At 35.3% G+C, this 25795-nt stretch overlaps 1 protein-coding gene across 2 annotated transcripts; it reads right to left on the reverse strand.

Annotated features, from left to right (window-relative positions):
- Positions 1-13353: 13353 nt before the first annotated feature.
- On the reverse strand, positions 13354-23925 carry LOC117922064 (protein TOPLESS-like). 2 transcript variants are annotated; one of them, XM_034840064.1, is made up of 28 exons: positions 23850-23925; positions 23372-23509; positions 23055-23234; positions 22810-22923; positions 22563-22721; positions 21970-22147; positions 21761-21878; positions 21527-21636; positions 21222-21387; positions 20968-21077; positions 20798-20867; positions 20623-20696; positions 20444-20539; positions 20261-20356; positions 20016-20143; positions 19645-19888; positions 19389-19550; positions 19205-19294; positions 18834-18980; positions 17193-17303; positions 16934-17113; positions 16716-16844; positions 16534-16629; positions 15874-16062; positions 15625-15791; positions 14383-14658; positions 13967-14029; positions 13354-13769 (listed from the first exon to the last, which is right to left on the reverse strand). In XM_034840064.1, exons 2-26 carry the CDS (start codon positions 23449-23451, stop codon positions 14445-14447), a joined length of 3408 nt encoding a protein of 1135 aa, XP_034695955.1. In that variant the 5' UTR covers positions 23452-23509; positions 23850-23925; the 3' UTR covers positions 13354-13769; positions 13967-14029; positions 14383-14444. The 2 variants fall into 2 exon arrangements, with proteins under 2 accessions (XP_034695955.1, XP_034695954.1); XM_034840063.1 differs by lacking the exon at positions 13354-13769 and having other exon boundaries at positions 13816-14029.
- Between the last annotated feature and the right edge of the window lie 1870 nt (positions 23926-25795).

Below are 25795 nucleotides of genomic sequence, written 5' to 3' on the forward strand. Positions count from 1 at the left end.
TGAAAGATTGAGTAAATTTATTTTGAAAAAGGGTTTTAAAATGGGAAAAATTGACACAACTCTTTTTATAAAAACCAAAGAAAATGATATGCTCTTAGTACAAATATACGTTGATGATATCATTTTTAGAGCTACTAATGTCTCTCTTTGTGAAGAATTCTCTAAATGCATGCATAGTGAGTTTAAAATGAGCATGATGGGAGAACTTAACTTCTTCCTTGGACTTCAAATCAAGCAACTAAAGGAAGGAACCTTCATCAATCAAGCAAAGTATATAAGAGATCTCCTCAAAAGGTTCAATATGGAGGAAGCCAAAACAATGAAGACTCCATTGAGTTCATCCATCAAGCTTGACATGGATGAGAAAGGTAAGCCCGTCAACTCAACTATGTATAGAGGCATGATAGGTTCTTTGCTATATTTGACCGTTAGTAGACCCGACATCATGTATAGTGTCTGCTTGTGTGCTAGATTTCAATCTTGTCCTAAGGAATCTCATTTAAGTGCAGTAAAACGAATTCTTAGATATTTAAAAGGGACTATGGACATAGGTCTATGGTATCCTAAGGGTGATAACTTTGAATTAATTGGATACTCGGATGCCGGCTTTGCCGGTTGTAAAGTTGAGAGGAAAAACACTAGTGGCACTTGTCATTTCCTAGGACACTCACTTGTTTCATGGCATAATAAGAAGCAAAATTCGGTAGCTTTGTCTACGGTGGAAGCCGAATACATAGCAGCCGGTTTATATTGTGCAAATCCTTTAGATGAAACAAACACTTAGTGATTTCAATTTGATTTTTGAGCATATTCCTATAAAATCTGATAACACTAATGTCATAAACATTTCAAAAAATCTGGTACAACACTCTAGGACTAAGCATATAGAGATAAGACATCATTTTCTTAGAGACCATGCACAAAATGGTGACATTACACTTGAATTTGTAAGCACAAAATATCAACTTGCCGATATTTTTACAAAACCCCTAAGTGAAGAGCAATTTGTTGATATTAGAAGACAATTAGGGGTGATTTCTTTAGGATCACATGATTGCTTGATGAATTCTTGTTGATATTACACTTGAATATACCCTATGATTGCGTGAAATTCATATCATATGCATCATATAGAAATAATCCTAGGAAATAGGTCAAATTTTGACCAAAAATCAAAATTCCCGTGGCATTGGACATCAAAAATTGGGGATTTCAACTAAAAAGGGCAAAGAGAGGATCACGAGACAAGAAAATGCAACAAAATTTTGAAAAATTGACTGTTGATCGTTGACCAGGCGGTCGACCGATTCGTCGGGGCTAAAAATTTAAAAAGCCCCTTCGCACTTCATTTCTCACCTTTTCTCCTCCATAGCTTGTCGCCCCTTCACATCCCCGCTTCCAGAAGACCATTTTGGCCAAATTTTGGACCGATTGCAGGCTGTGGACTTGATTTTGGGACGCCTTGAGGTTAGGGTTTTGATTTGAAACCCAGGGTTTTAGCTTTTGGGAGTGCTTCTTATCTGCACCGCGCATCTCAGGGTTGGTTCAGCTTCATCTCCGTGTGCCTAGGGCTTCGGGTTTATGATTGCTCCTTCTCGTTTCATTTCATTCTCTCTTTTTGGACTCCTCCTTCTCCTTTCCGTTTATTGAATGGCACCAAGCGAGAGATGGGCACCTCCAGGGCTCAGGGCAAGCACCTTACTAAGCCACCTCAGCCCGAGCAGACGGAGGCTCGGCGAAAGGCGAGGTGTGACACGGCCCTCTTCAGTTCAATTGAAGACTATCAGCGTTACAAGCAAAAGTTCGCCCAGAGGAAAGTTGTCTCAGAGAGAAATGTCAATTTCTCCCAACTTCAGCACTTCGGGTTTAAGGGACTTTTCGGTCGGATGGGATGGCTGCTAGTTGTAACAATTTTTGAGCCGATCTTCCTGACTCTGGTGTGGGCTTTTTATTCCCGGGTGACTTATGGGCTTAGAGGACCCGTATTGTCCACTATGAGGGGAGTTGAGATCAGATTGAGTCCTAAGAGTATCTGCCGCATTCTCGACATCCCTTCGGTTAGACTCCAAGTGTATGAGGCCAAGGCGTGGCCCATTGTGCCGGGATTCGAGCCTAGAGAGGTTATTCAAAGGTTGTGCGGACTCGCAGATGCCAAGGGGATGGGCAAACCATCGGCACATAGCCTGACCGTGCCTAGCCAAGTCTTTTACCACATGATATGCTCCATTTTATTGCCACATGGAGGACATCGAGACGAGGTCTCCTACCTTGAGGCTTTTATTGTGGACTCGATCCTCACCGGGAGATAGATTCACGTGGGATATTTGATTATGATGCATATGATCTCTTGCGTTGAGAGCACGACACGAGTACTCCCCTACGGCTGCTTCCTTACCCAAGTATTCAAGGATGTCGGGGTCGACTTGAGTAGAGAGACGGATTTCGAGGCCCCCACGAGCTATGACACGTATGATGAGCAGTCTTTGAGGCGCATGAAGTTCGAGAAAGCACTGATGGCTCTTGGGTTCGGAAAGTTGAGCGATAGGCCCAAGGACAGGATCAAATGCATCTTAGAACAGAGGAAGAGGCCGAAATCAGAGAGATGGAGGATGGGTTAGACCCTCAGAGGGACTTTGAGTAGAGGGAGCCCGAGCTTGACATTCCGCCTCTACCTCAGTCATAGGGCATTCATGTTGAGGCTACCTTCTCAGAGCCTATGATGACTGAGCCGTCTTTCATAGCAGGAGCATCATCTGAGCCATCATTTACCGAGCTACCATCTCAGGCACCTCACGCTCCTGATCATGCGCCTTGGATGGATGTCTCCGCTTATATCAACTCCCTTAGGACTCATATGGAGGAGCTTGCCTTAGTCCATGACTCTCGTTTCTACTCTATGGATGAGCACATGGATCAGTATTAGACTGGAGTCACTTCTCGGTTTGATCACTTCCAGCAGCGATTTGAGCGCATAGAGGAGCGTATGGATCAGCAGCAGGCTACATTCGAGCATCTCCAGCAGAGCATTGATCGTATTGAGAGTCGTCAGGCGAGTCAGCATGAAGAGATGATGGCTTACCTCCGCTCTGTGTTTCCTCCTCCACCCCCTCAGCCTTGAGACTATCTAGACATCCCCCTCCGTTTCTTTTTTATGTTGCCAAATTGGGAGAAATTTATAGGATCTAGGAGACCCTCATGCATGTCATTGTCATCATAGTCATATCTATCTTGTTTGTACATGTGAGGTTTCGTTTCCATATATATATGATATGATATTTTTATGATCCCTTGTTCATTTTCGTGTTTTACATTGCTTCCTATTAAAAATCGTTTGATTGATCCATGATTGGTTTGAAGGGGAGATTTTTCTTCTCTCCTAGATAACCAAGGTTTGTCATCATTAAAAAGGGGGAGATTGTTAGCCCAATGGTTCTCCTAATCGGGTTTTGATGATAACAAATCATGGTTAAGTGACTAATTGGTTTAAATATTTAAGAATCTCAGGTATAAACTCGAAAATTCATCAAATGACCAAATGGATACAAGATCGAGACGCTTGGAAGACTTGTGAACTTAGGATTTTCATACGTTTCATGCATCTTAGAAAACTCGATTTATTCTTTAAAACTTCGATTTCATTAAAACCCAAGTTTCTAACTAATGTACCTTAGGCAAAATGTTTTATAATTGGCTTAATAATTTACCTAAAGACCTTGCCTAAGTGTTAGAAAAGAAAGGAATAAAAAAAATAGGTTTTCGGGGCCAAAATGGCTCAACCGGTCAAGGCTATGGCCAACCGGCTCAACCGATTGAGGAACCGGTCGACCGGTTGTGGTCGTCCGGTCGAAGACGTCAGGAAGGTCAAAAACCTTCTCTCTCTCCCAGTAGCCTTCTCTTCCCGATCGAGGTGTTTCTCTTACCAGTCGAGGTCCAGTCGAGGTCCGGTTGAGGCAACGGTAACCTGTCATGCATTAAATGCTCCAACGGCTAGTAAACCGGTCGACCCCTAGCTCGATCGGACGAGGTTACCTTTTGTTGTTTTTGACTCCTAGCTTAAGAACCTATAAATTGAGAGTTCCACTTCATTTATTGAAAAGAGAACACTTGCATTCAATAGCCTACCTACCTATTCTTGATAAAAAGCTCTCATTTCCTTTATAGTGCATTAAATCACCACTTGCATATCCTTTAGTGCACTCTTGTGTGTCATCCTAGCTTTGTCTTGTATTTAAGTCATCTTTAAGCTAGGTTGAGTGATTATATCTTCTAACAATCTGAGTGTTAAAGCCTTCAAGAGGGTTGAATCTTGAAAAGGTTGTGTAAGAGCCCATTGGAGCCGGAATCCAAGTGTAAGAAGATTGGAAGCTTGGTTGAAGCTTCAAGTTAGTGGAACCCTCACTCAGTTAGGAGGTTAAGGAGAATGGATGTAGGGAAGGAAGTGCCGAACCACTATAAACCCGAGTTTGAATTCTCTAAACTCTATCTCTTTACTTTGCTTATATTGTGTTTGAATTTGTTGTGATTGAAAAGATTTTAAAAACCCAATTCACCCCCCCCCCCCTTTTGGGTGTTTTTCTTAACTAAGCATAGCCTTTGTTTTCTCACTTTGGATTATGCAAGGACATACTATCTCAATCCATGAGATATCATGGTGCCTCTATTGAGAATACTTATTTTCATCGACCTTCATCAGTAGTGACCCAATACCATAGGGATATATGACCACTTTAAGGTCTCACCCATAGGTCAAAGTCTCTTGTTAAATTTGGCACAAGCTCAATATCCTCTCAAGGTTGAGAGTTCATGTATTATAGTAGCTTAGTAAATCATGACAATTGATAGTCTTACGTCATGATTCGCCGTAGGTCCTATCTAGTGTGACACAATGGCCAAGACAAGTCATGATCCCTCCAATTGGGAGATAATGTAATATAATCTCAAATGGATTGCTCAAATCCATGAACCAACTATGGACAACTCATCACTCTACAAGGAACCCATGACTTGGGTCTTCTATGTAATTCCTAATGTACCAAAGTCATGTATAATGCAACTAATATGGGGGATGTATGCTCAAAGAGTCCAATCAATGCATAAAGTGATAATAAAATAAAAAACTAGAAGCATAAATAAATAAATTTATAAATGAATTTTTATCTATTACATCATGTCATGATTTCTAGGGCTCAATACCAATAGTTGTAACCACTCGATAGCCTTACATCATGACTCAACATAGTTATGTCAAATGTGTAACCGTACACACTAGTGCACTCACCATGGGAGCCTCATCCCTATGGCCAAGACAAGTTATCCCTCAAATTAGGAGGTAGTGCATTATAGTCTCTATCGGATTGGCCAAACTAATGAACCGACTATGAACTATTTTTCATCTTGCAAGGAACCCATGACTTATATCATATGTGCAATTCTTGATGCATCCAAGTCATGTATAATATAAATTATATGAGTCTGAATGCTCAAATCAATATCAATGCATACAATAAATAGATAAAGTGGAAGCTCAAGTCTAACTTTGTTACATCATGTCTTATTTTTTAAGGCTCTATCCCAACATATATGACAAGTCAGGTCTAGTGTGGGTTAGATAGATCAATTTTCCCACTAGTCTTTGTTATCTCTCTTTGTTAATTGGAATTTGATGAGAATAGATGGACATGTCATGATTTATCTCAATGGAAATATCTACAGGATTGCAATCGAAGTTACCACTTTCAAAAAGAGATCTAATGTATACTTTTGTTATGAAAATAAAAGTCCTTGCTTGGACTCAATACGCAAGAAGTATTTTAGAGCACCCAAGTCTTTCATTTCAAATTCCTTAGCCAGATAGCTTTGAAGCTTCACTATTTTTCTAGAGTTACTACTTGTAACAACCATATGATCAACAATAAAAATAAGCATTACAATGTCATCACCATTTCTCTTATTATTTAGAGTGTGATTTACCATAGCTTGTTTAAAACCATACTCTTTTTCATCGAGTACCTCAACTTTCCAAACCATACCCTTAGTGGTTGCTTTAACCCATATAAAGCCTTTTTTAGTTTGCATACCTTGCCTCCTTTTGGTGTAAACCCTAAAGGGGGATCCATGTATGCCTTTATCTAACATAGCACCATGGAGAAAGGCATTCTTCACATCAAACTATGGTGATGTCCAATTCAAATTAACCATAAGAGAGAATATGACTCTAACAGTGTTCATCTTAGTCACAGGGGCAAAGTCTCTTGATAATTAATTCCATAAGTTTGAGTATGTCCCTTTGCAACCAATCAAGTTTTGTACCTATCAATTGTCCCATCTAACTTGTACTTTACTGAAAACAGTCATTTAATTCCCACTATCTTTTTTTCCTAAGGGAGCTCAACCATCTCCCAAGTAGAATTCTTTTAGAAAGACTTCATTTCTTCTACCATAGCAAACTTCTATATATGATCTTCAAAGAACCCCTAAAAATGACTAGAAATAAACACAAAGGATAACTGAAGAGCAAAAGCAAGGTGAGTCTTAGATAGACGACAATAAGAGATGAAATTAAAATAAGATAGACAACATTAAAAGATGATTTTAAGAAACCTAACCTATCAAGTTTTTTACCATCATGAGAGGATATCTCATACCTTGATTACCAACTCGTGGATTCAAGGTAAATGTTTCAGAAGTTACAGGTGAAGGAACATGTACCTTAGGATTAGTCTCGATGGAAGAGTCATTTAATGATATGGTAATATCATTAATAGGAGTATTGGAACCTTGAAAAGGTATAGCATTAGCATCTTTGTTCTTCCTTGTATAACCTTATTAGAATAATCTATCTGGTCTTTCACACTTTCTTTCCTCATATTCAAACTCAAGTGTCATAAGGTTGGAAGCATCTAAAGACTTTCCCTTATGCAAATCAGTTGAATCCTTCCCCTAACCTAAAATCCATAATCTCTTCTCTTCTAACCATAACCTTTCCTCTTCCTTACTATTAATCTCCCTTTAAAGAGGAATTAGAAACACATTCCCACAAAAATAATACTCTGGTTTGCAGAAGTTGACATCCGTGGAGACATAGTATTTTCTTGTAAGAGGATGAAAGCATTTATAACCCTTTTAAGAATTAGAGTAGCCAAGAAAGACACATTTAAGAGCACGAGGATCAAGCTTATCCCTTTGATGAGAGTGTATATAAGTATAACATAAATAACCATAAACTTTAAGACAAAGATTCAAAGCAGAAGAAATAGGGTGAAATCGTGATAACATTCACAAAGGACTTTGATAATCAATGACATGAGCAGGCATTTGATTGAGGAGAAATACAACACTCTTGATAACCTTAGCCTAGAAACGTTTTGGGACATGCATAGTAAAGCATAAAGCTTAGGCCACCTCTAGAATGTGTTGATGTTTACACTCTACTATGTTGTTCTATTATGGTGTATATGTACACATTGTCTAGTGGAGATTCCATTCAACAAGGGATTGAATCAAAAACTCACAACCATTGTCAGAGTGAAAGACTAAGACCTAAGTATTAAATTGTCTAGCAAACGTTTTGGATTATTGAGGAATAATATGTAGAACATCATTCTTAGACTTAAGCAAATATACCCAGCTCAATCTAGTAGAATCATCAATAAAAGATACAAAGTATATATGACTAGAAACAGAAGAAGTAGAAAATTACCTTACACATTTGTAAAAACAAAGGTAAAAGGAATTAGACTTTTATTAAGACTTATTTTGAAAGGTACACAATGATTTTCAGCATAAATGCATTGTTCACACCTTAAACTAGAAACTAAAATATTTCAAAACAACTAAGGAAATAAACATTCCAAATAAGAAAAAGATCGGTGGTCTAATCAACAATGCCATAAAAAATAAAAAAAAATTAAAAAAAAAATCTTTTCTCTATCAAACATCTCTTTTGCTACTTGAAAAACACGATTAGATTCAAATTTTATCTTGCCCCCTCTAAGTAGTAAAGACTTCCCCACTCCTTACCAATCCCAATCATTATCTTCGTAAGATTGTCCTAAAACACACAATGAGTAGAATGAAAGGTTACAAAATAATTAAGGTGTTTGGAAATCTTGCCAATGGAAAGAAGGCTATTAGAGAGACTAGACTCAAGTAAGACAGAGGACATGGAGAGTGTGGGAGAAAGTGAGACATTCCTGGCTCCTGAAATTAGCATAGGAGTTCCATTAGCAACCTGAACAAACTTAACAAGTGAGAGCATTAAAGAGTCAAGAAAGGAAGAATTACTAGTCATACGATCAATGGCCCCTGAATTAATATCCAAGTGTGAAAGACAATAGAAATAAAGGTCAAACCAAAATTACCTTCTTAAGAAGATAATCGAGAAACCTTAGAAGCAAAAGTTGGAGGAGTAGCGTCGATAAAGGAAACCTGAGTAGATTTCTTGTTCTTCTTTTAAGTTTTCTTAAGTTTGTAATACTTTGGATAATTATGCTTCTTCTAAAAACATCTACCATATGTTTAGTGTTATTTGCAATGAGTTTATAAGCAAGAAGAAGAGTCGGTAGAAGGAGTAAAACATATTGGTCATGTGTTATTCTTATCGACAGCCATTGTAGAAACCTTAGAGTGATCTTATGTTCCCATGGTGACCTACCTCTACACTTCATGATAGACTAGTGAATAGGCTTCCTCTAGACTTAGTAAAGGAGAGTTGACTGAAACATAACTGCTAACTTGATTCAAATTGTGATCAAGACCTGTAAGAAATATATAAACCCGATCCTTAGCAATGTGTTTCCTTTGTTTCTCAATATCAATTACACTTATCATATCATTGGGCCTTCGATAATCAAGTTCCATGAATATTGAGTTTAACTCATTGTAGTATTCTACAAAGGGCCGACCACCTTGGTGTGATTGAAAATATTTTTTCATCAGTTCATATACTTGAGAAGAATTCAAAGACATCAAGATAACTTCTCTTGACTATGTCCCAAACCCCCTTAGCCATTCCAAATTGCACAAAGTGTGATATCAACTTGTTAGTCATGGAATTGATGAGCTAAGACTTAACTTGATCATTTTTGGCCTCCCATTCATCATAGTTTGGGTCATCCTCTACAAGTGCAATCTTCCTTCCTATGATATAACCCTTCTTTTTTCTACCAATAATATGTATCTTTAAAATTTGAGACCAAACAAGATAATTAGAACCATCCAACTTAATAGAAATTGTTGGAGAGGTAGTCTCATGAATGTTCACCATGGATGACCTTTTGTTGTCAAAAACACTCAAATTTGTTTTTGCAAACATGCATGATATGGTAACGAAGAGGGTGAAAAAAACTATGGAAGAAGAGTCAGCTAGGCAATAGCGGAAATTCCCTACTCCAACTCTGATACCAACTTGATAAATTGTTGAATACTTTTTCAATATATCTCAAGGTATTTATACAAGATGCACAAGATTATTTTAGGATTGCCAACTATGCATAATAATAAACAACTATACAAAAAAGATACAATTGTATGAATCAAAATTGTGTAATATACATTAACTTATAGTTATATAATATACGCTAACTCACAGCTATATACGCTAACTCAATCTCACTACTTTTTTTTCTAATATTTGTAAGTTAATAATAAGAAAAAAGATTATTCAAAAGGTAAAATCATTCTCTCATAAGTAGAGCTCTCTATTGACATTTTGGATATTTTCTCTTTCTTTCAAAAACTACTACTTTTCCTAATCCATGTCCTCTCCAAGCCATTGTCCCCGTTAACATTGTCTCACCAATCGCCATAGAAAATCACTATTTTTACCTTACATTCTTTCTGGTCTCTGCATATGTAACGGCCCGCACCCAACCATGTAGATATTGTCCGCTTTTTGCCCAAGGGAGCCCTCACGGCTTTAAAACACGTCTACTTGGTTAAGAGGAGTCTCTACATATATAGCGCGAAGAACATTCTCTCATATCCGATGTGGGACATCACAAACACCCCCCCATGCAGACACAACGTCCTCGTTGTGTCCCATAGAATTGGGGGGCCAAACAAATAAACACCCCTTACGGGGCCAAACAAACCCACACACCGGGGTCGGGGATCGGCTCTTATACCATTTGTAATGGCCCGCACCCAATCATGTAGATATTGTTCGCTTTTTGCCCAATGGGGCCCTCACGGCTTTAAAACGCGTCTATTTAGTTGAAAGGAGTCCCTACATATATAGCACCAGAAACATTCTCCCTATCCGATGTGGGACATCATAGCATAACCCTCTTATCTTCTATATATAACCCCGTCAAAACCCCATTTGTTTTTCTCTAATATCCTAAGTGCACCTACACAATGCTTAGGTATAATTATAATCTAAAATTTAAAACAAACCTTGAAAGGATTGGCCAACGAAAGGAGTAAAAATTGTATTTTGAAGATGGAAAGGGAAGTCACTCTCACTATTTACCTTTTCTAGTTTCCTTCTCTTTTCCTTCCATTAAAGCTAAAAAGAAGGAAGTTGGACCAACACCACCCTCTTTTACATATCAATTCATCCATTTTACCATTCTATTAATCGGATAATAAGTTAGTAGTTCTAGCATAGTGTCACATTGTTCTTAAATGACCCCTTACGTGAGTACATATAGTTCAATAGAACTTTCTAGTCATAAAGGTAAATTGCTTATATCCTCAATAAACTCAGCAACCTTCAATAGTTTAGTGAGGCTCCTCTAAAGGTAGGTGAAAGTGTTATGAACCCTCATTTGGCCAGGCACTAAGCACTAGGACCAATGAATCCTAGTAAAGTGGTCTTATATGATAAAAGCTCAACTTATTACTCCTTATTCATCTCTAACTTTTGCAACTTTATATGTCTTGAGGTATTGAAGTATTGTATAGGTTGATTAAGAAACATTTAATGTCAGCTCTCATCAAAATGGTAAACACAACAAGTTAATTCATGATATGAAAATATCGGTTTTTACAAATATACCAATTGAAGGATTTTACAAATATATTGAAAAATATCAACAAAAATTTTGACAAAAAATATCAATATAACAAAAATTGATCAAAACTCGTAAAAACATTTAGAAAAACTTCAAAGTGATAAAGAAACAATAATAAATATATTGAAATCGCTTTGTTGAATGAATTAATACATGTATAATATAAGTTGTGATATTTAGCAACAATATCATGTGTATTGATAAGAAATATGAATTTTCTAAATGTACATTTAATATTAATTTACATTAATTATTTAATTTAATTAAATGTCATGTCAATAATTTATAAATATTACACTATAATGGTTTCTTTTAGTACTAAAATGAATATTAATGTAATTCCACAACACTATTGAATGAAGGAATCTTATCTCGGTGAGACAATAATACATATATTAAAATTATTTTATTAAAGAAATTAATATATGAATATTTATATGTGTGATTTAATAGTAAAATGATTATATATCTACTTTACATATATATGTGTGATTATTTTTCTATTTAAAAATATTTATAATTTTATTTACATATTTATATATCTTTGGCATTCAACTCATGATTTTTGGATTTTCAATTGTAAATTAAATGGAATTTGAAAATAAGATAATTAAATTAATTTGTTTATTAAAATTTTATTTTTCATAAATGCATACAAAATTTACGTGTCAATATACTATATTATATAATATGTAAGGAGTCACACTTAGGGTTTTCTTTCTTATTTTGTTTACCCTTTTAAAAATAAAACAAAAATAAGTGGCGACTCCAAGTCATTTTCAAATAATCAATAAAAAATCAATTTTTTCGAAATAAAATCGAGCTCGCCATCGAGTGGGAAACGCATGAGCCGAAATGCGGGGTCCACAGCATGGTTACCCAAGTGGATGGAAGCTAGCTTTTCACCGAGAAGAACAAGGTTGAATCGAAAAAAAAAACGATAAATCGGGAAAAGAAATCCAAAAATGGTTGGAAATTTCAACCATTCGATACATCCCATAATATTTTCTACAGGGGTCCACCAAAACCTGAAGTATCGATAATATTTCGCCAAGTTTTGGTGGCATTTTGTCATTGATCACAGACGAAAATTTTCTATATGTCTACCATTTCAATCTATCTTTCTTTTATTTTTTATTTCATCTCTATTACTTTTTTTAAATATCATAAACATAATCCTTATATTTATTTTTATTTTTGATTTCTCAATTACTTATGTGAAATTCATATTTATTATAACTTTCTCCAATAGGTGTTGATTTTTTTAATATTTGGTAATTGACACTTTTTTTTTATTGGTCAGGACAAAGGAGTTTTTTATTTGACTAATGCTAAAAGTAAAAAACTAAAAAATAAAAATAAAATTTAAGAGCAAGTTTGCCCATATTTTCTAAAACTTATTTTTAAAAATTATTTTTAAGTTAAAAAACTGAATGGATCTATATTTTCCTTTTATTTTAAAAAAAAATTTAATGAAAAAAACTTCTATTTGATTCTTTAAAAATTATTTTTTATTTCACTTTATTTTTAAAAAACAATAAACAATGTTAAAAAAATTTCAAAACAATTTTTTTGTTTTTATTAATAAATCACAGGGTCAAACAGGCCGGGCAAACACTTGAGCATGGGGGACAATTTTTATTGCCACAGTAAGTCAAACCCTACCAAAACTCTTAAACAAACTTCTAGATATTTATAATTATTAATTTTTATCTAGAAAATAGAATATTTGAGCTACACAAATTTTGCCTACTCTTGTCAATTTTTCTTTATATATAATTTTTCTCTTTTTTTTTTTTTTTTCAAATTATTGAATTTATTACATCTCAAATTTTGTAACTGTTCTTACTAAGACTATAACCATATTATTTCCATGTTTTTGTCTATAACTAAAATTTGTGGGGATTAATTGATTGAAACTAAGGCCTCGTTTGGGATGGTTTCATACATTTAAAAGGTAATATTGGTCTTATAAAAGTTCCATTATCAAAATAAAATTTATATTTGAAATATCATTTTCCCGACTTTCATATTAAAATCTTTTTTATAACCATAAACTCTTCGAACAAAATTAACCAAACACATGTAAAAACTCTTAATAAACCTAAAAAATAGCTTTTGACTTCTTAAAATACTAACTTATCATCTACAAAAAGTGCTATCAACAAAAGAGCTTATGATTAGCACTCATATTTATCACTTGGATCTGCATATTTTACCATGGGCTTAAGCTTAATCATGTTTGTAAGAGCATATAGATTTCACTTGCTCTAGCTAATTTTCCACCCATTCCAACTGGAAAAAGGTCAACTTTATGTGAACTTAAAAGGTGTTGATCTCACTGTACAAAAGGAACTTGAATTTCAGTACTGAGACTAGATGGCACTCTCCACCTTGGGTGAGACCCACCTATGGTTGCTCTACTCTAGGGGCCATTGTGCTCACCTGATCAATGAAAGATCATCAAACAAATACATTTATCCTTCTCACGCATTTTAACTTCGCCCTAAATATTTAAGACCCCGGCTGAATATCAAAACAGAGTTTCAGATTTGGAGCTTCTAGACATGGAAGGAACAAGGGTGAAGACCTTAAGCCACACTGGCAAGACAAAACAGGGGGAGAAAAAGTGGAGTTGTTCATAGAACGTATAATTACAATTCCAAAAACAGAGAGTTGATATACCATATCTGGATGCCCCTTGAAATTGAATTTTGCTATCAACTGGTGGCAGTTCATAAAAAGAGGAGAGGACTGAAAGGAAATCCAAGTAATGTACATTTCAGACATGACTCTGTTCGATGCATAAAACAGCATTACTATTCAATAATTGAAGCAAAATGTTAACAAAGAAGAGAGAAGAAAGACTTCCTCAAAGAAATTTCTTTTTAAAAAGAAAAAATATTTCACTATTAATTCTTCTACAGCATTTACCTCAAGCAGAACCTTACCCCAATAAGTTAGATCTACATCAACAGATTTCAATCCTTGAGTAAATTACATATCCTGAAAATCTGCACAAGAAATATCAAGACACCCATGAATAAGAAAAAATAAATAAAAAGAGGAAAGAAAGAAAATGCAAAAACAAAAAAAAAAAGTCAAAGGTGGTTTTAGGAAATTTGGACTGCTAATAACCCGGCCAGGAAGAGTATGTTGGTTCAACTGCTGACACATGTTTGATAAACCTTTTTAAGCCATCATTTCGAATGGGAGCAGTGTATACTTCCCCTAAATTTACAAACCACCCAATTTGGTGTTGAATCAACATGGTGAGGAGTTCAATTAATGGAGAAACTAGATGGGTTTGTCCAGGTTTAAATAATCGTTTTTAAGAAACATTGCAGCCAGTCAGGCAAAAGCATACCTAAATTTAGAGTGCCAGTAAGCCAAGCATGTAAAAGAACTTGTGCTCTGGCAGCCGTTTGATCATCTTTGGGGTTGATCTGAACCTGAAGGTCCAACTGAAGGTGTAGCTGGCACACTACTAGCTGATCCATTCTCAACAGGTGGTGGCACACCCCATTTGCCTTCGGATTCAAGGGGCTCAAAAACACACACTCCACCATCAGATAATCCCAATGCAAACTGATTTGGCTCTTGTGGATGTGCCGCAATCACAAGGGGGTGTACATTAGAATTGCTGCAGACAGAAATTTTTTAGTGGGAATCAACAACAGAAATCACACATGCTGGAGGTAGAGAGCTTGATTCTCTCATAACAAAATGGACTACATAATTGCAGGGACAGGATATTGACAATAATTGCACATTCTTATATGTAGAATGGACCTATTATTTGATATCCCATAATCAAGGATCTCAGACTGAAGCAATATAGTTTAAGAACAAGAACAAGAAGCAGCAAGTTCAATAAATTTGGAGTCCATAATCCAGGAGCCACCAACAATTAGTGGATGGTGTCTCACATTGGCGGAGAAAACTCATTAGCAACTCGCAGGATATATATTTTATTTGAACATATTATACGGTAAAGAATTTATCATTTTGGTGCACATTCAAGATTCAAAAGAAAAATAGAAACAAAAATCTCTATCATCAGTGCTAAAAGCAAGCTCATAAGAGTGTTATAGAGGAATATCATATGTCACAAGATAAGCTTCACACAAGTGCTTCTCAACCAGGGGAGAACATGAAATAAAGACACTTGTGAAAAGACAACAAAAAAAAAAAAAGCACTAGTTTGAATTTATTTTAAAATTTAGTTTTACTTCCTTGTCACATGTTTCTATATGTATATGCTAGGGCTGTGTTAATGTGACTTATAATATACACCAACTTCTAGATGGATGCAGACATGTACCAGCAGTAAAAGTAGCAGCAGCAATCAACAAAGAGCTTCCCTATACAAAATGGAGCACCTAGGCAAGATTCATATAAATGCTTTACAGTTTTACTTGTAATTACCATGCTTTAAATGGATGCATGCTTCATTGGAATTCAATTGTCATCTTGTCCATGGGATGTGGGTGTTTCTATGTTGTACCAACATAATTATAATTGAAACAAACCAACTTAAAAGCATTTTATCAAGATAAAGGAGATTTTTCAAATAAATCCCACCTGGCCCACAGAGCAAAGTAAATACCTGACACTGGCAGGAAGGTAAGCAGTAGGATTAATACGACATCGTAGCCTGAGATTTGCAGCACTGAATACACAGACAGTTGCATCTAAGAAACTGGCATATACTAGCAGGCTATCACATGAGAAGGTTGCATGGGATATTGGAGCAGCAGCTTCACGTTGAACCCACTGAAAAATAAGAAGAAAAAAATATCATAAGAAACTGAAAGCAAGAAACAGAGGAGTGAATGTGATTAGAGAAAAAGAGTACCTGCTTTACACAATCTAGTTTTGTTGCTTCGTAAATGGCAAGCTGAGTCTCATGAACAACCAGGAAATGTGTCTGGTCCTGATGAAACTGAACACGGGTATCTGATTGTCCTGTTGATGTCCTTCCAGCTGGAACCTGTAAGAATCTCGACTTCTGCTTTTCCCATCCATCAGAGCTCCACACACAAAGCTGGACATAGAAGATGTAACATGATAAGACAATATCATCAAAGTTCTATTTGGCGCAATAAGGAACCAAAACAGAGAACGACTTCAATTAATAGTGTCAAATTCAGGAACAATTTGGTGTGAAGAATTGCTCAAATTTCAAAGGATTGGAACCTTTTGTGAATAAGTTCATAAAAATCCAAGAGGTGGAGAAAAGCAATTTGGGTAGGACAAAAAAGAAGCCCAGATTATCATTTTGGAGACAGTGAAAATATTAAGGATTTTGCAATTTTTGATGGATTCAAGAACTATATTAAATAAGCCTAATTGTGCATACAAAAAAACAATTGACATTTTGATTCTTTGACCCAAAAAGAAAACAAGAGAAGAGAAAAAGATGGAATCTGCAAACAGGGAAATCAGTAAAGCATTTTGACTGACAAAAAAAAAGGGTGGAATCTGACAAAACATCAGAATAGAAAAATTAAAAAACCTGAGCATCTGCTCCAGACGAAACTAGCACATTAAGAACATGAGAGAAGGCAAGGCCAGTTATTCTCTTAGAGTGGCCTTTAAGCTTGCTTTTAACCTGCATCAAGAAAATGGTATCCAAATAAGAAGTCTTGCTTGTTAACATATGGGATGTATGATAACTACCCATTAACTGTACTCTACCTCATCTACGCGGACGTTATATATCTGGATTGTAGAATCATCCATCCCGATAGCAATAATATTGTTATCTTGAGGATGGAAAGCAAGAAATGTTGCTGCAGGTGGTGGAGGCATGAAAGTAGTCATTGTCTGCATATGGTCCAAAGAAATAGAAATTGGTCAAATTATATGCTCATGAAACTACATCCAAGAATAAAATATTTATTTTTATACATTACCTTAAATGTCATCATATTGAAAAGGGAAATCTTCCCTCCTGAAGCTGACATTACATAAGAATCATTCTTAGACAAAGCAAAGCAGGGAACAGCCTCTTCAGGATTAGTGTCAGCAACATCATTGGTCATTAGAATGCCACTTGTTGGTTGCCATAATTGAGGTGAAACAGTGGCAGTTGCCTACACAAGGAAGCATCTATTATTATTATGAAGATATCAACAACTCATTTCCTAAAATTGAGGCTTGGATTATTTGTACCTTGCCACTCGAATTACGATCATTGCGCTGCCACTTCCAAAGAAAATGAATGGCATTTGATGCTAATGCCAGAATAGCATTACCGGAATTTGTATAGATCAACCTTGATATCTGCAGCAATTAAGAAGAAGCTGATGAGGACATTGTTTTCTTGTTGGAGGCAAATGCAATATGGGATGAGAAAAATCCAATGAATCAAGATGGATTTCAATCATCATGACTTTATTTAATTTAATAATTGTTCTATCAAAAAAAGATAAAACCAAATTTATTCATGATTCAAATTGATATGAAATAAAAATCATGAGAAAAAAAAAGCTAAAAATGGAAAAAAAATTTAAGTCCCTGTATATTGTCTACATCTTAATTGTTCTAATTTACACCAACTTGAGAATATGAATAAATAGCACATTTTTAGGCATCGGTTAACTCAGATTGAGAGTGAAAGGCAAACCAGAGTTTAAACTAGCTCTAGGTTGTAGAACCGCAAACACTTGCTATGGGTACAGAAGATACTAAAGAGTAACAAGGAAATATGTTATTCATTCAATGCCCAAATTGGGTTTATTCTCCATGATAGCGATATTTAGATCCTGTGTCATGGAAAAAGAAAACAGTGGAAAGTTTACATCATGTTTCAAGCAGATAATGCGTTCGACATAGTTGCTTACTCTGAAGATGTATTTTTAGGGAGTTCAGAGGAAACTTTGAACTCTCCCTAACTCCACAAATTCTTCTCCCAATACTTGCATTGTCAAAAGCACCAGTGCAGAAATAAAAACCATACTATACACCACCATTTGAGGGCTCTACTCTTTTGCAACTAGTACAGCAATGTCCCAACAGGAAAACATATGGATGTTCACTCTGTATGGTTCTAAACTTCTGGAAGCTATCACTTCTTATGGTTTTAAACTTCCAAAAATCCCACACAGAACATCCACCACTTAATCCACTTTTGAGGTAACAGAATTTCAAATTAGACATGAAGTATGTAAGGTTTTGTTCTTGTCTTGTAAATCTTTATGAATTAGTTCTACTTTCTATAAACAATAAAGTCTCAGCTGAAATCTAAAACCTTGACAATTAAAGTTGCAATAGGAAACATCGGTCCCTGCAAGTACAGATTTAAGGCGTAAAGAAGAACAGGTTCTGTTGAAGCACTCTGCTTTTAGGTGAGCTTATAGAGGACACTTCCATACAAAATTTGAGAGGGATGGAGAAATGGAGAAATATTCTAAGTTACTTATCTGTTGAGTATCAATTGAGATAAAAGGAAAATTTAAGGGACACCAACAAGGCTAGATGTCTATATGGGCTTTATGACAGCAGATAATGTCTTTGTGGGTTCATTGGATAAAAGAAAAGATGCAGCACCAAGAAGAGACGGTAATCTAAGGTGAACTTAGATGTATGGATTCATCTATACAGATCAAAAGCCAAGTTATAAAAACATATAAAGCTTTGCTGAAACCTGCAGCAGCTTGTATAAGTGGGAAAAATGCAATCTAGCTTGGTGTAAACAAGAGTGAATTCAAAACATCAGTACAATAAATGAAGCAAAAGATTTCAGAGGAAAGAGGAGGAAAAAAAAACTGATCAGTATTTCTCAAGAAGAAATCCAGCAAACAAATAACATACCTTTGTTATTCTCAAGTTTTCTTGAAGCCTCAATGACCGACACTGCGACGTTTCATTGATTTCAGTGAGCTTCCAAATCTTTGATTTGTCATTTGTTTCTTCAGCTAATCTGGGTTTCACATCCCCCATGTTTCTGGCGTCCCCATTCTAACAAAATTAATTATACATTACTTGAGTAACAGGATAACCATAAAGTCATGACACAAGGTTCAATTTATATAAAAGAAACCATGATATTTTAAATCAGCATTAAATAAAAAATATAAATAAATAAATAAGTGAGATTAAAGGACAAATGTTAGTTTAAACGATGCACATATTCAAAATTAGCATGGTTTAGCGGATATAGAGAACACAGCTAGTTAACACACCATTCCAGCAATAGCAACCACAGATGCACCTCTGTCTGCTAGTCCAGCACTAGTAGCAGCAGCAGCAGCTGAAATTGAATTTATGGCAGGCTGCATGAAATAATACATGTTCAGCAGCAGGATTTATTGCATAATGGAGTGGAGTGATGTGCCACAAGAACTCATAATCATCAAACAGACCTACCTTTGTCACAGATTCAGATGCTCTTGAAGCATCATAAGAAAGATTGTCAAATGTGCGCAACAATCTAAGACCATCAGAATTAGCCAAGATTTTAATCGAATTCTCATTAGCAGAAACAGCCAAGAGAGTGCCATCCTTGTTGAAGCGAATGCGTGGGCTTGCCTAGAAATCATGAAAAGCAAAGATGAATGATTTAGGCCATTTGCATTGTTTTAAAAATGTTTTCTTACATTTCACTTCAATTTAATCAACTTACAGGAAGCCCTGGAAGCCCTCCTTCCGCATCAAGGATTGTTAGAAGTTGAGTGTTGTCCATATCCCAAAATTTAATAGAGAAATCATCGCCAGCAGCCAAAAACCGATTTTTAGTTGTATCAAATTGCACAACACCCAAAGAACGTTTCCTGAACCCTTGGTAGGTCCTTTTAACTGCCCCTTCACTTTCATTCCATTCAACGATATATGAATCCCCATCCTTACTTGTTCCACATGAAAAGAGCCTGTAAATATGAAAACCCACCACCCGAAAGAAAAGGTAAACACCAAAATACTCATCAATAATTCTGATTGGCACACCAACAAATGATGAGGACTTGTAGCACTAGCAAATGGGTAGAGTAAACCAACCTTGTACCATCTGCACTGTAAGCCATTGTTGTGCACCAGCGACCTGGAGCATCATAATCAACTCGAGATCCCAAGTTATCATATAACCATGCTTTTATCTTCCCATCAAGTGCTGTTGAAAAGATAAACTGCAGCATAAAAGCACAAACAGAACATCAGGACCGAGGGATGACAGAAGAAAGTAGTTACAGGAAGGCGAAAAAACATGACAAACTTAGAATAGCCAAAGCTAATGGACTTGTTACCTGAATATTCTCCTTATAGTGGGGGCAGACAGAATAAACTGCATCCTCATGGCCTTCAAAAGTATACTGTTTAGTTCCATTAGTGGCATCCCACACCTACAATCCCAACATATTAGAAAGAATTGCAACTTTCCTGCTATTTAAACAATTAAATATTTAATAAAGCAAGAATGACAAACCAACCTTGATGGTCTTGTCATCACCACAGGTTATAACGCAAAGTTGCTTATTTGGATGAGAGAATGCCAGATCATTTACTCCACCAGCATGAGCATCAATCTAGATAAGAAAAATCAGTGTCACTAGGATTGCAAACTCAAGTGCAGCAAAAAATCCAGAAAGAGTTTCAATACTATATGTACCTCCAGATGCTGCCGTACATCATCACCACCATGATAAGAATATATTTGCACAATGTGCCTAGAGTATGCAACTCCTGGTTTTTGAAGGAAAAGGACACATTAAATACTCCTCCACTTTGAGCCTAAAAAAAATCATAATGCCTATATTGATGCATCCTAACATTCTAAAGCATACCAAACAAAGAACCATCCGGGCTCCAGATTATGCGGTTAACAGAGACACCTGGATCTTTAGCTAGTGCTGCCTGAACATCACCAGGATAAGTTAATGTTTTTGCACATTCCAGTGGAACAAATATTAAGAGTACAGGGTCCAATTGTGTATAATCTGGACAGGGAACATACCTGAAGAGGCATTGAACATGCACCAATATCCCATACTTTGAAGGTCCTTGAAACCAATTTTTGCTTAGAACCAACTTCCCACAACCCTATGTCCCCAACACTGGTACCAACTGAAGCACCAATTGAGAATACTCAAAAGTTAATTTCTAGTTTAAGCATCCAAAGCCTTAGAAAAAACAGAAACCAACCAATTACCATATTAAGTAGCAAACCAAAAGCTTATATAAGAAAAATAAGCTCCAGAAAAGGCAGACCTAAAAGCAGAGTCTGTTGTATGGGATGAAAATCCATGCTCATCGGAGATGACCCCTGAGTCAGATTCCGTACTAGAGTCTTGGGCAAATCATCAGGCGCATTAAAAGCCTGACTATGACCATGCCCTGGGAATGTCACTGGCAACACATTAACAGGTAGATTCACCTACACACAAATCAAGAAACATCATGAGAATAAGTAACTAAACAAGGAGATGACATAATTATAATAATAGGTGTAGAAAAACCAAGAGCCAGTGATATAATTGCATAGCTGAGTGCAGTGAGAGCCCAAACCACACTACCTCATCAGAAATTCCCATAGGTCTTCCTCTTTTGGCAACATGCTCAGAATCCCCTGATGGGTAGTCCACAGAAGGGTTAGTTGGAGGAGTCCTAGGATGCTTCAAAGCAGCTATACAAGGCAATGAAACAATCATAATGGGTAAGAAAAATAACTGCAGGGAATATGATTTCATTAACATAAGATGCTGAAACATGGGATGTGGGCCAAAAAGAAAGACAATCGAAACTATTACCAGGGATTGATGGAGCACCAAGTCCAATAGGGCCTCCAGAAACTGCTGGATGAGTTACAGTAGAAGGATTGGACATCCAAAGCGGAGTAGGAACAGGTGCTGGTGTAGGTTGAAAAGGCTGAACACATAAATTCAAGCACATCAGGAGAGCCATACAACCAGTGTAAAAAACAAATTACTAATGAAACAAACTGAGACAGATAACTCACCCCATGAGCACCCAGAGGAGGAAAACCTCCAGCTTTTGGTAGGGATCCTAGCAAGGGATTGTTTGCGGGTGATGGTGCCCGTGCACCATTTGGTTGTCCACATGTATGGTCTACAAAAAGAGTTTTTATATCTGGATTTGGCCTTGGATTTTTACAGAGTTGATGTTGCCAATTCAAGCTGCAGCATGTATTAGAAAATCAATTCTCTTTTAACCCACTAAATGTGACTGAATTGTATGAAGTGAATCAAAGTTACTCCACGCTGATGAAGAGTAGTAATGTGAATATAGAAGGTCCTACACTGTTTTAAATACACTGTGCCCTTATACAATGACGCATGTACTACACTCCCTCTACTGTGAAGCACAAAGCATCACATTTTGTTTTTCCATTGAATAGTCATGTACATACAAAAAAAACTACTCACTTTGAATACCATGGAAAAGGAATAGTCATTTCAAATGATACTCAAGAAACGGTACAATGACTTCATTTCCAAGATAAAACACCACTAATTTATTTTAAAGGTGAGTCCAAACTAAATCTACTTAAATTCAATGAAATAGCATGTAGAGAAGAAAAAATTGAGGTACCTTTGGTTAATAAGAGTCCGTAACCGTGAATTTTTGAGGTGAGGAAACTGCAACTTGTCACGGAATAAGGGATTTGCTTCGATAAGCTTTTTGAGCTCAACCAACATAATTGCTCTAGCAGACTTTGTATCCCCATACTTTGAGAGTTGTTCATTTTCCCTTCAATACAGCAAACCCATGTTGGCAACATTTACGACAACAACCATGTGAAAGTGAGGCTTTACATAATTTAGCATAAATCACGTACCTAAAATTCTCCAATGTCAAGAGTTGTGTGATTTCCTTGAAGAGCTCCTCATTAAATGTTGCAAAAACTTTTAGATCCTTTACCAATATTTCTACCGCCTTGGACCGATCATGCCTATTAAAGATGCAAATGTTCCCAATTCACATACAGTTCTACCATACAATTGTATGGTGCAATAAATTTTCAGAAAAGAATAAAAAAAATTGGAAAATGTAATGTAACATTTCCAAAAATTGCAAGCTTACTTGTCCAATGCCTCAAGATACTTCTGCTTCCTAATTTCGAAAAAGATTTTCATTGAATACCGATTGTCATCCACCTTCGTAAAACCAGAGAGGTACTTCTCAACCTCATCCCAATTCCCACTATGTACCTCATCCTCAAAATACTTCATGTTAAAGAAAAACCCAGATTCCTGTTCAAGCCTATTTAAAAAATAACCCATATAATAAAACCAAATCAGCACAAAATCACCATAAACCCCCAAAAAATGAAAATTATATCACAAGTCACAAAAATAAAATAAATATATAAATATAAAAAATAAAAAATAAAAACCCACTTGTGAACAGTCTCTTTAAACTTCTCCTCATCAAGAAATTGTAAGATCAAGAACACAAGCTCTCTACTGAGAGACGACATCGTTTTGGCCCCCTGTTGGTATCCAAATCAACAAATTTCACAAAAAATAACACTAGATCTGCGCAAAACAAACAAAATAAAGACAAAACAACAACTGGGTCAGCTTCAACAACTCCCCAATTTAAGATTAAACACAAAACCAAACACAAGAAAATAGAAACTCTAACCAGAACTAGATCATCATTTGGAGGCTAAAATCATATGAAAAGGTCAAAATTTTAGGGGTTTTTTCAGGATCAGAGACGCACAAAAAAAAAAAAAAAAGGAGCTTTAAACCATGAGAATCAAAGATACAAACAAAAGCAAGTCAAGATGAAAAAAAAAAAAAAAGGGAAAAAAAAAAAAAGGCAAGGAGTTAAAGTCTAGATTCCAAGGAAGAGAAGATTAGAGAAGCTTACCTTTGAAAAGCCAACAAAGAGAAGATGGATTTGGAGAGAAATAACAGAGAGACAGGAAGAAGAGGAGAGAGAAACACTACTTTCTCTCTCTAGACTGCTTCTCTCTACCTTCTCTAAAACAAAAATAAAAATATTTTGCCATCAAACACACAGAAATGGAGTCTTATATATAGGAAGAGGGAGACAGATATGGGAACCTAGATAAGTCAGTCGACATATCCACTGATAAGTTGTTGGTGACCTCTGAAAAGCCACTGTACTTATACTATAAGTACAGTCTTGTGGGCCCTTCTAGCCGGCTACATTTTGTCGAGTTTATCGGCGCGGAATCTCTAGTAGACAGCTGTCCTTCCGCTCGGGTCGGGAGAAAATGTTTTTCCCACTTTTTGAGGTGTACGTTTGCTCTGTGTTTAAAGCCGTTCGATCGCCTTGATGAATGATGAACACCTTCATCGGTTAAAAAACCACAAAACAAAATATCAACGATTTTCTCCTTCTTTTATTTTATAACTTTTTATATTTGAAAATGAGGAAATAAAAAATTTAGCATTTAATCCAACGGCTTAGAAAATAGGCAAGACGTACAGCTGAGGAAGAGAGTGGAAAAATTAAGACAGCGATTTTCAGTCCTCTCAGATCTCCGAAGAAACGACAAGATTTCTCGGACGTGAGTTCTGGAGTTTGGGTCTGAGCTTTGGAGTAAATTACGAAAGTACCATCGGTCAGTGGTCAGTTATGGTAAGTATTATATCACGTGATCCGCTTCTTGATTCCGATATGAGATAATCCAATGAAAATGATAGTTGTCGGCGATACGATAAAATAGAGTCATCTGATCGCGATATATCGCGAGGAGGAAACTTTAGGTTCGAAATTATTGCAGCAATAATTAATTGTCGAAAAATGTGTTTTTCAATTAAAAAAATGGAAATTTGATTTTCCTTTTGTCCTTGTCACTCGGTTTTTTCAGTTTCTTTTCTTTTTTTTCCTTTTTTTTCTCCATGCCATAATTTAATAATTCTTATAAATTAAAAAAATAAATTAAATTAATTAATGTCTATTTGATAACCTTTATATTTTCTATTTTTACCTTAAAATTCTTTAACATAATTTTTAAAAATAGAAGATATCTATAATTTTTTTTTATAAAATTATTTTGAAAAATTGGATGGAAAATGTTAGGAAAGGAAAGTAGAGGAAAAATATAAAAATAAAATAAAATTTAATTTAAAATTAACAAATTATTTTTATACATTTTTTCAAACTCATTTTATAAATTTTTTAAATTATATAAAGATTATATAATTTAAAATTTTATAATTTCTTTATTTAATTTTAATTGTATTTAATTTTCTTTCATATTTTTACTTAATAAATAAAATATTTTAAACTTAAACCTTTATTTGAAAGAGATTTTAAAAAGTATTTTCAAACCTTTTTTTCACATAAAAATAACTTTTTTTTATAAAAATTTTCAAATGCTAAAAAGATTAAAAAAACTTTTTAAAATCATTATCAAACAGGTTTTTAATGTTTTAACATGAAAAATTTGTATGTATTTAAAATTTTGTTTTGTTTCTTTTCTTTTCTTTTCTTTTAGACATCAAATTGATGCTTTTTATGGTAAGTGTTTTTTTAAAACTATCTAATAAAGGTTAGCTTTGGATAATTAAAATTAAAATAAAATTATTAATACTTTTTAGATGTGAAAAGAAAAATTAGTGATTTCATTTAAATATATTTGAAATATTATAATAGGATCTATTAAAAGTTCATCTCTTCTTATAATTTGAAATATTTTGTTTAAAGTTTAAAATATTTTTAATTAAAAAAATAATTTACATATTTAAATTCTTAATATAATCTTAAATGGATCAAAAAAAACTTTTTTAAAAAAAAGGGGGGGAATTATTTTATGAAATAGAATTATATTTTCATTTTTCATT

The sequence above is a fragment of the Vitis riparia genome, chromosome 9, assembly GCF_004353265.1.
Source record: "Vitis riparia cultivar Riparia Gloire de Montpellier isolate 1030 chromosome 9, EGFV_Vit.rip_1.0, whole genome shotgun sequence".
Lineage (NCBI taxonomy): Eukaryota > Viridiplantae > Streptophyta > Magnoliopsida > Vitales > Vitaceae > Vitis > Vitis riparia.

Excerpts from the sequence above, each read along its gene's own strand:
- LOC117922064 (XM_034840064.1), bottom strand. The coding sequence starts at position 23,451 with ATGTCGTCTCTCAGTAGAGAGCTTGTGTTCTTGATCTTACAATTTCTT. Across the intron at positions 22,924-23,054 it reads TATCTTGAGGCATTGGACAA|GCATGATCGGTCCAAGGCGG; the intron begins GTAAGCTTGCAA and ends CATCTTTAATAG. Across the intron at positions 20,697-20,797 it reads CCCGGATGGTTCTTTGTTTG|GAGTTGCATACTCTAGGCAC; the intron begins GTATGCTTTAGA and ends TTCAAAAACCAG.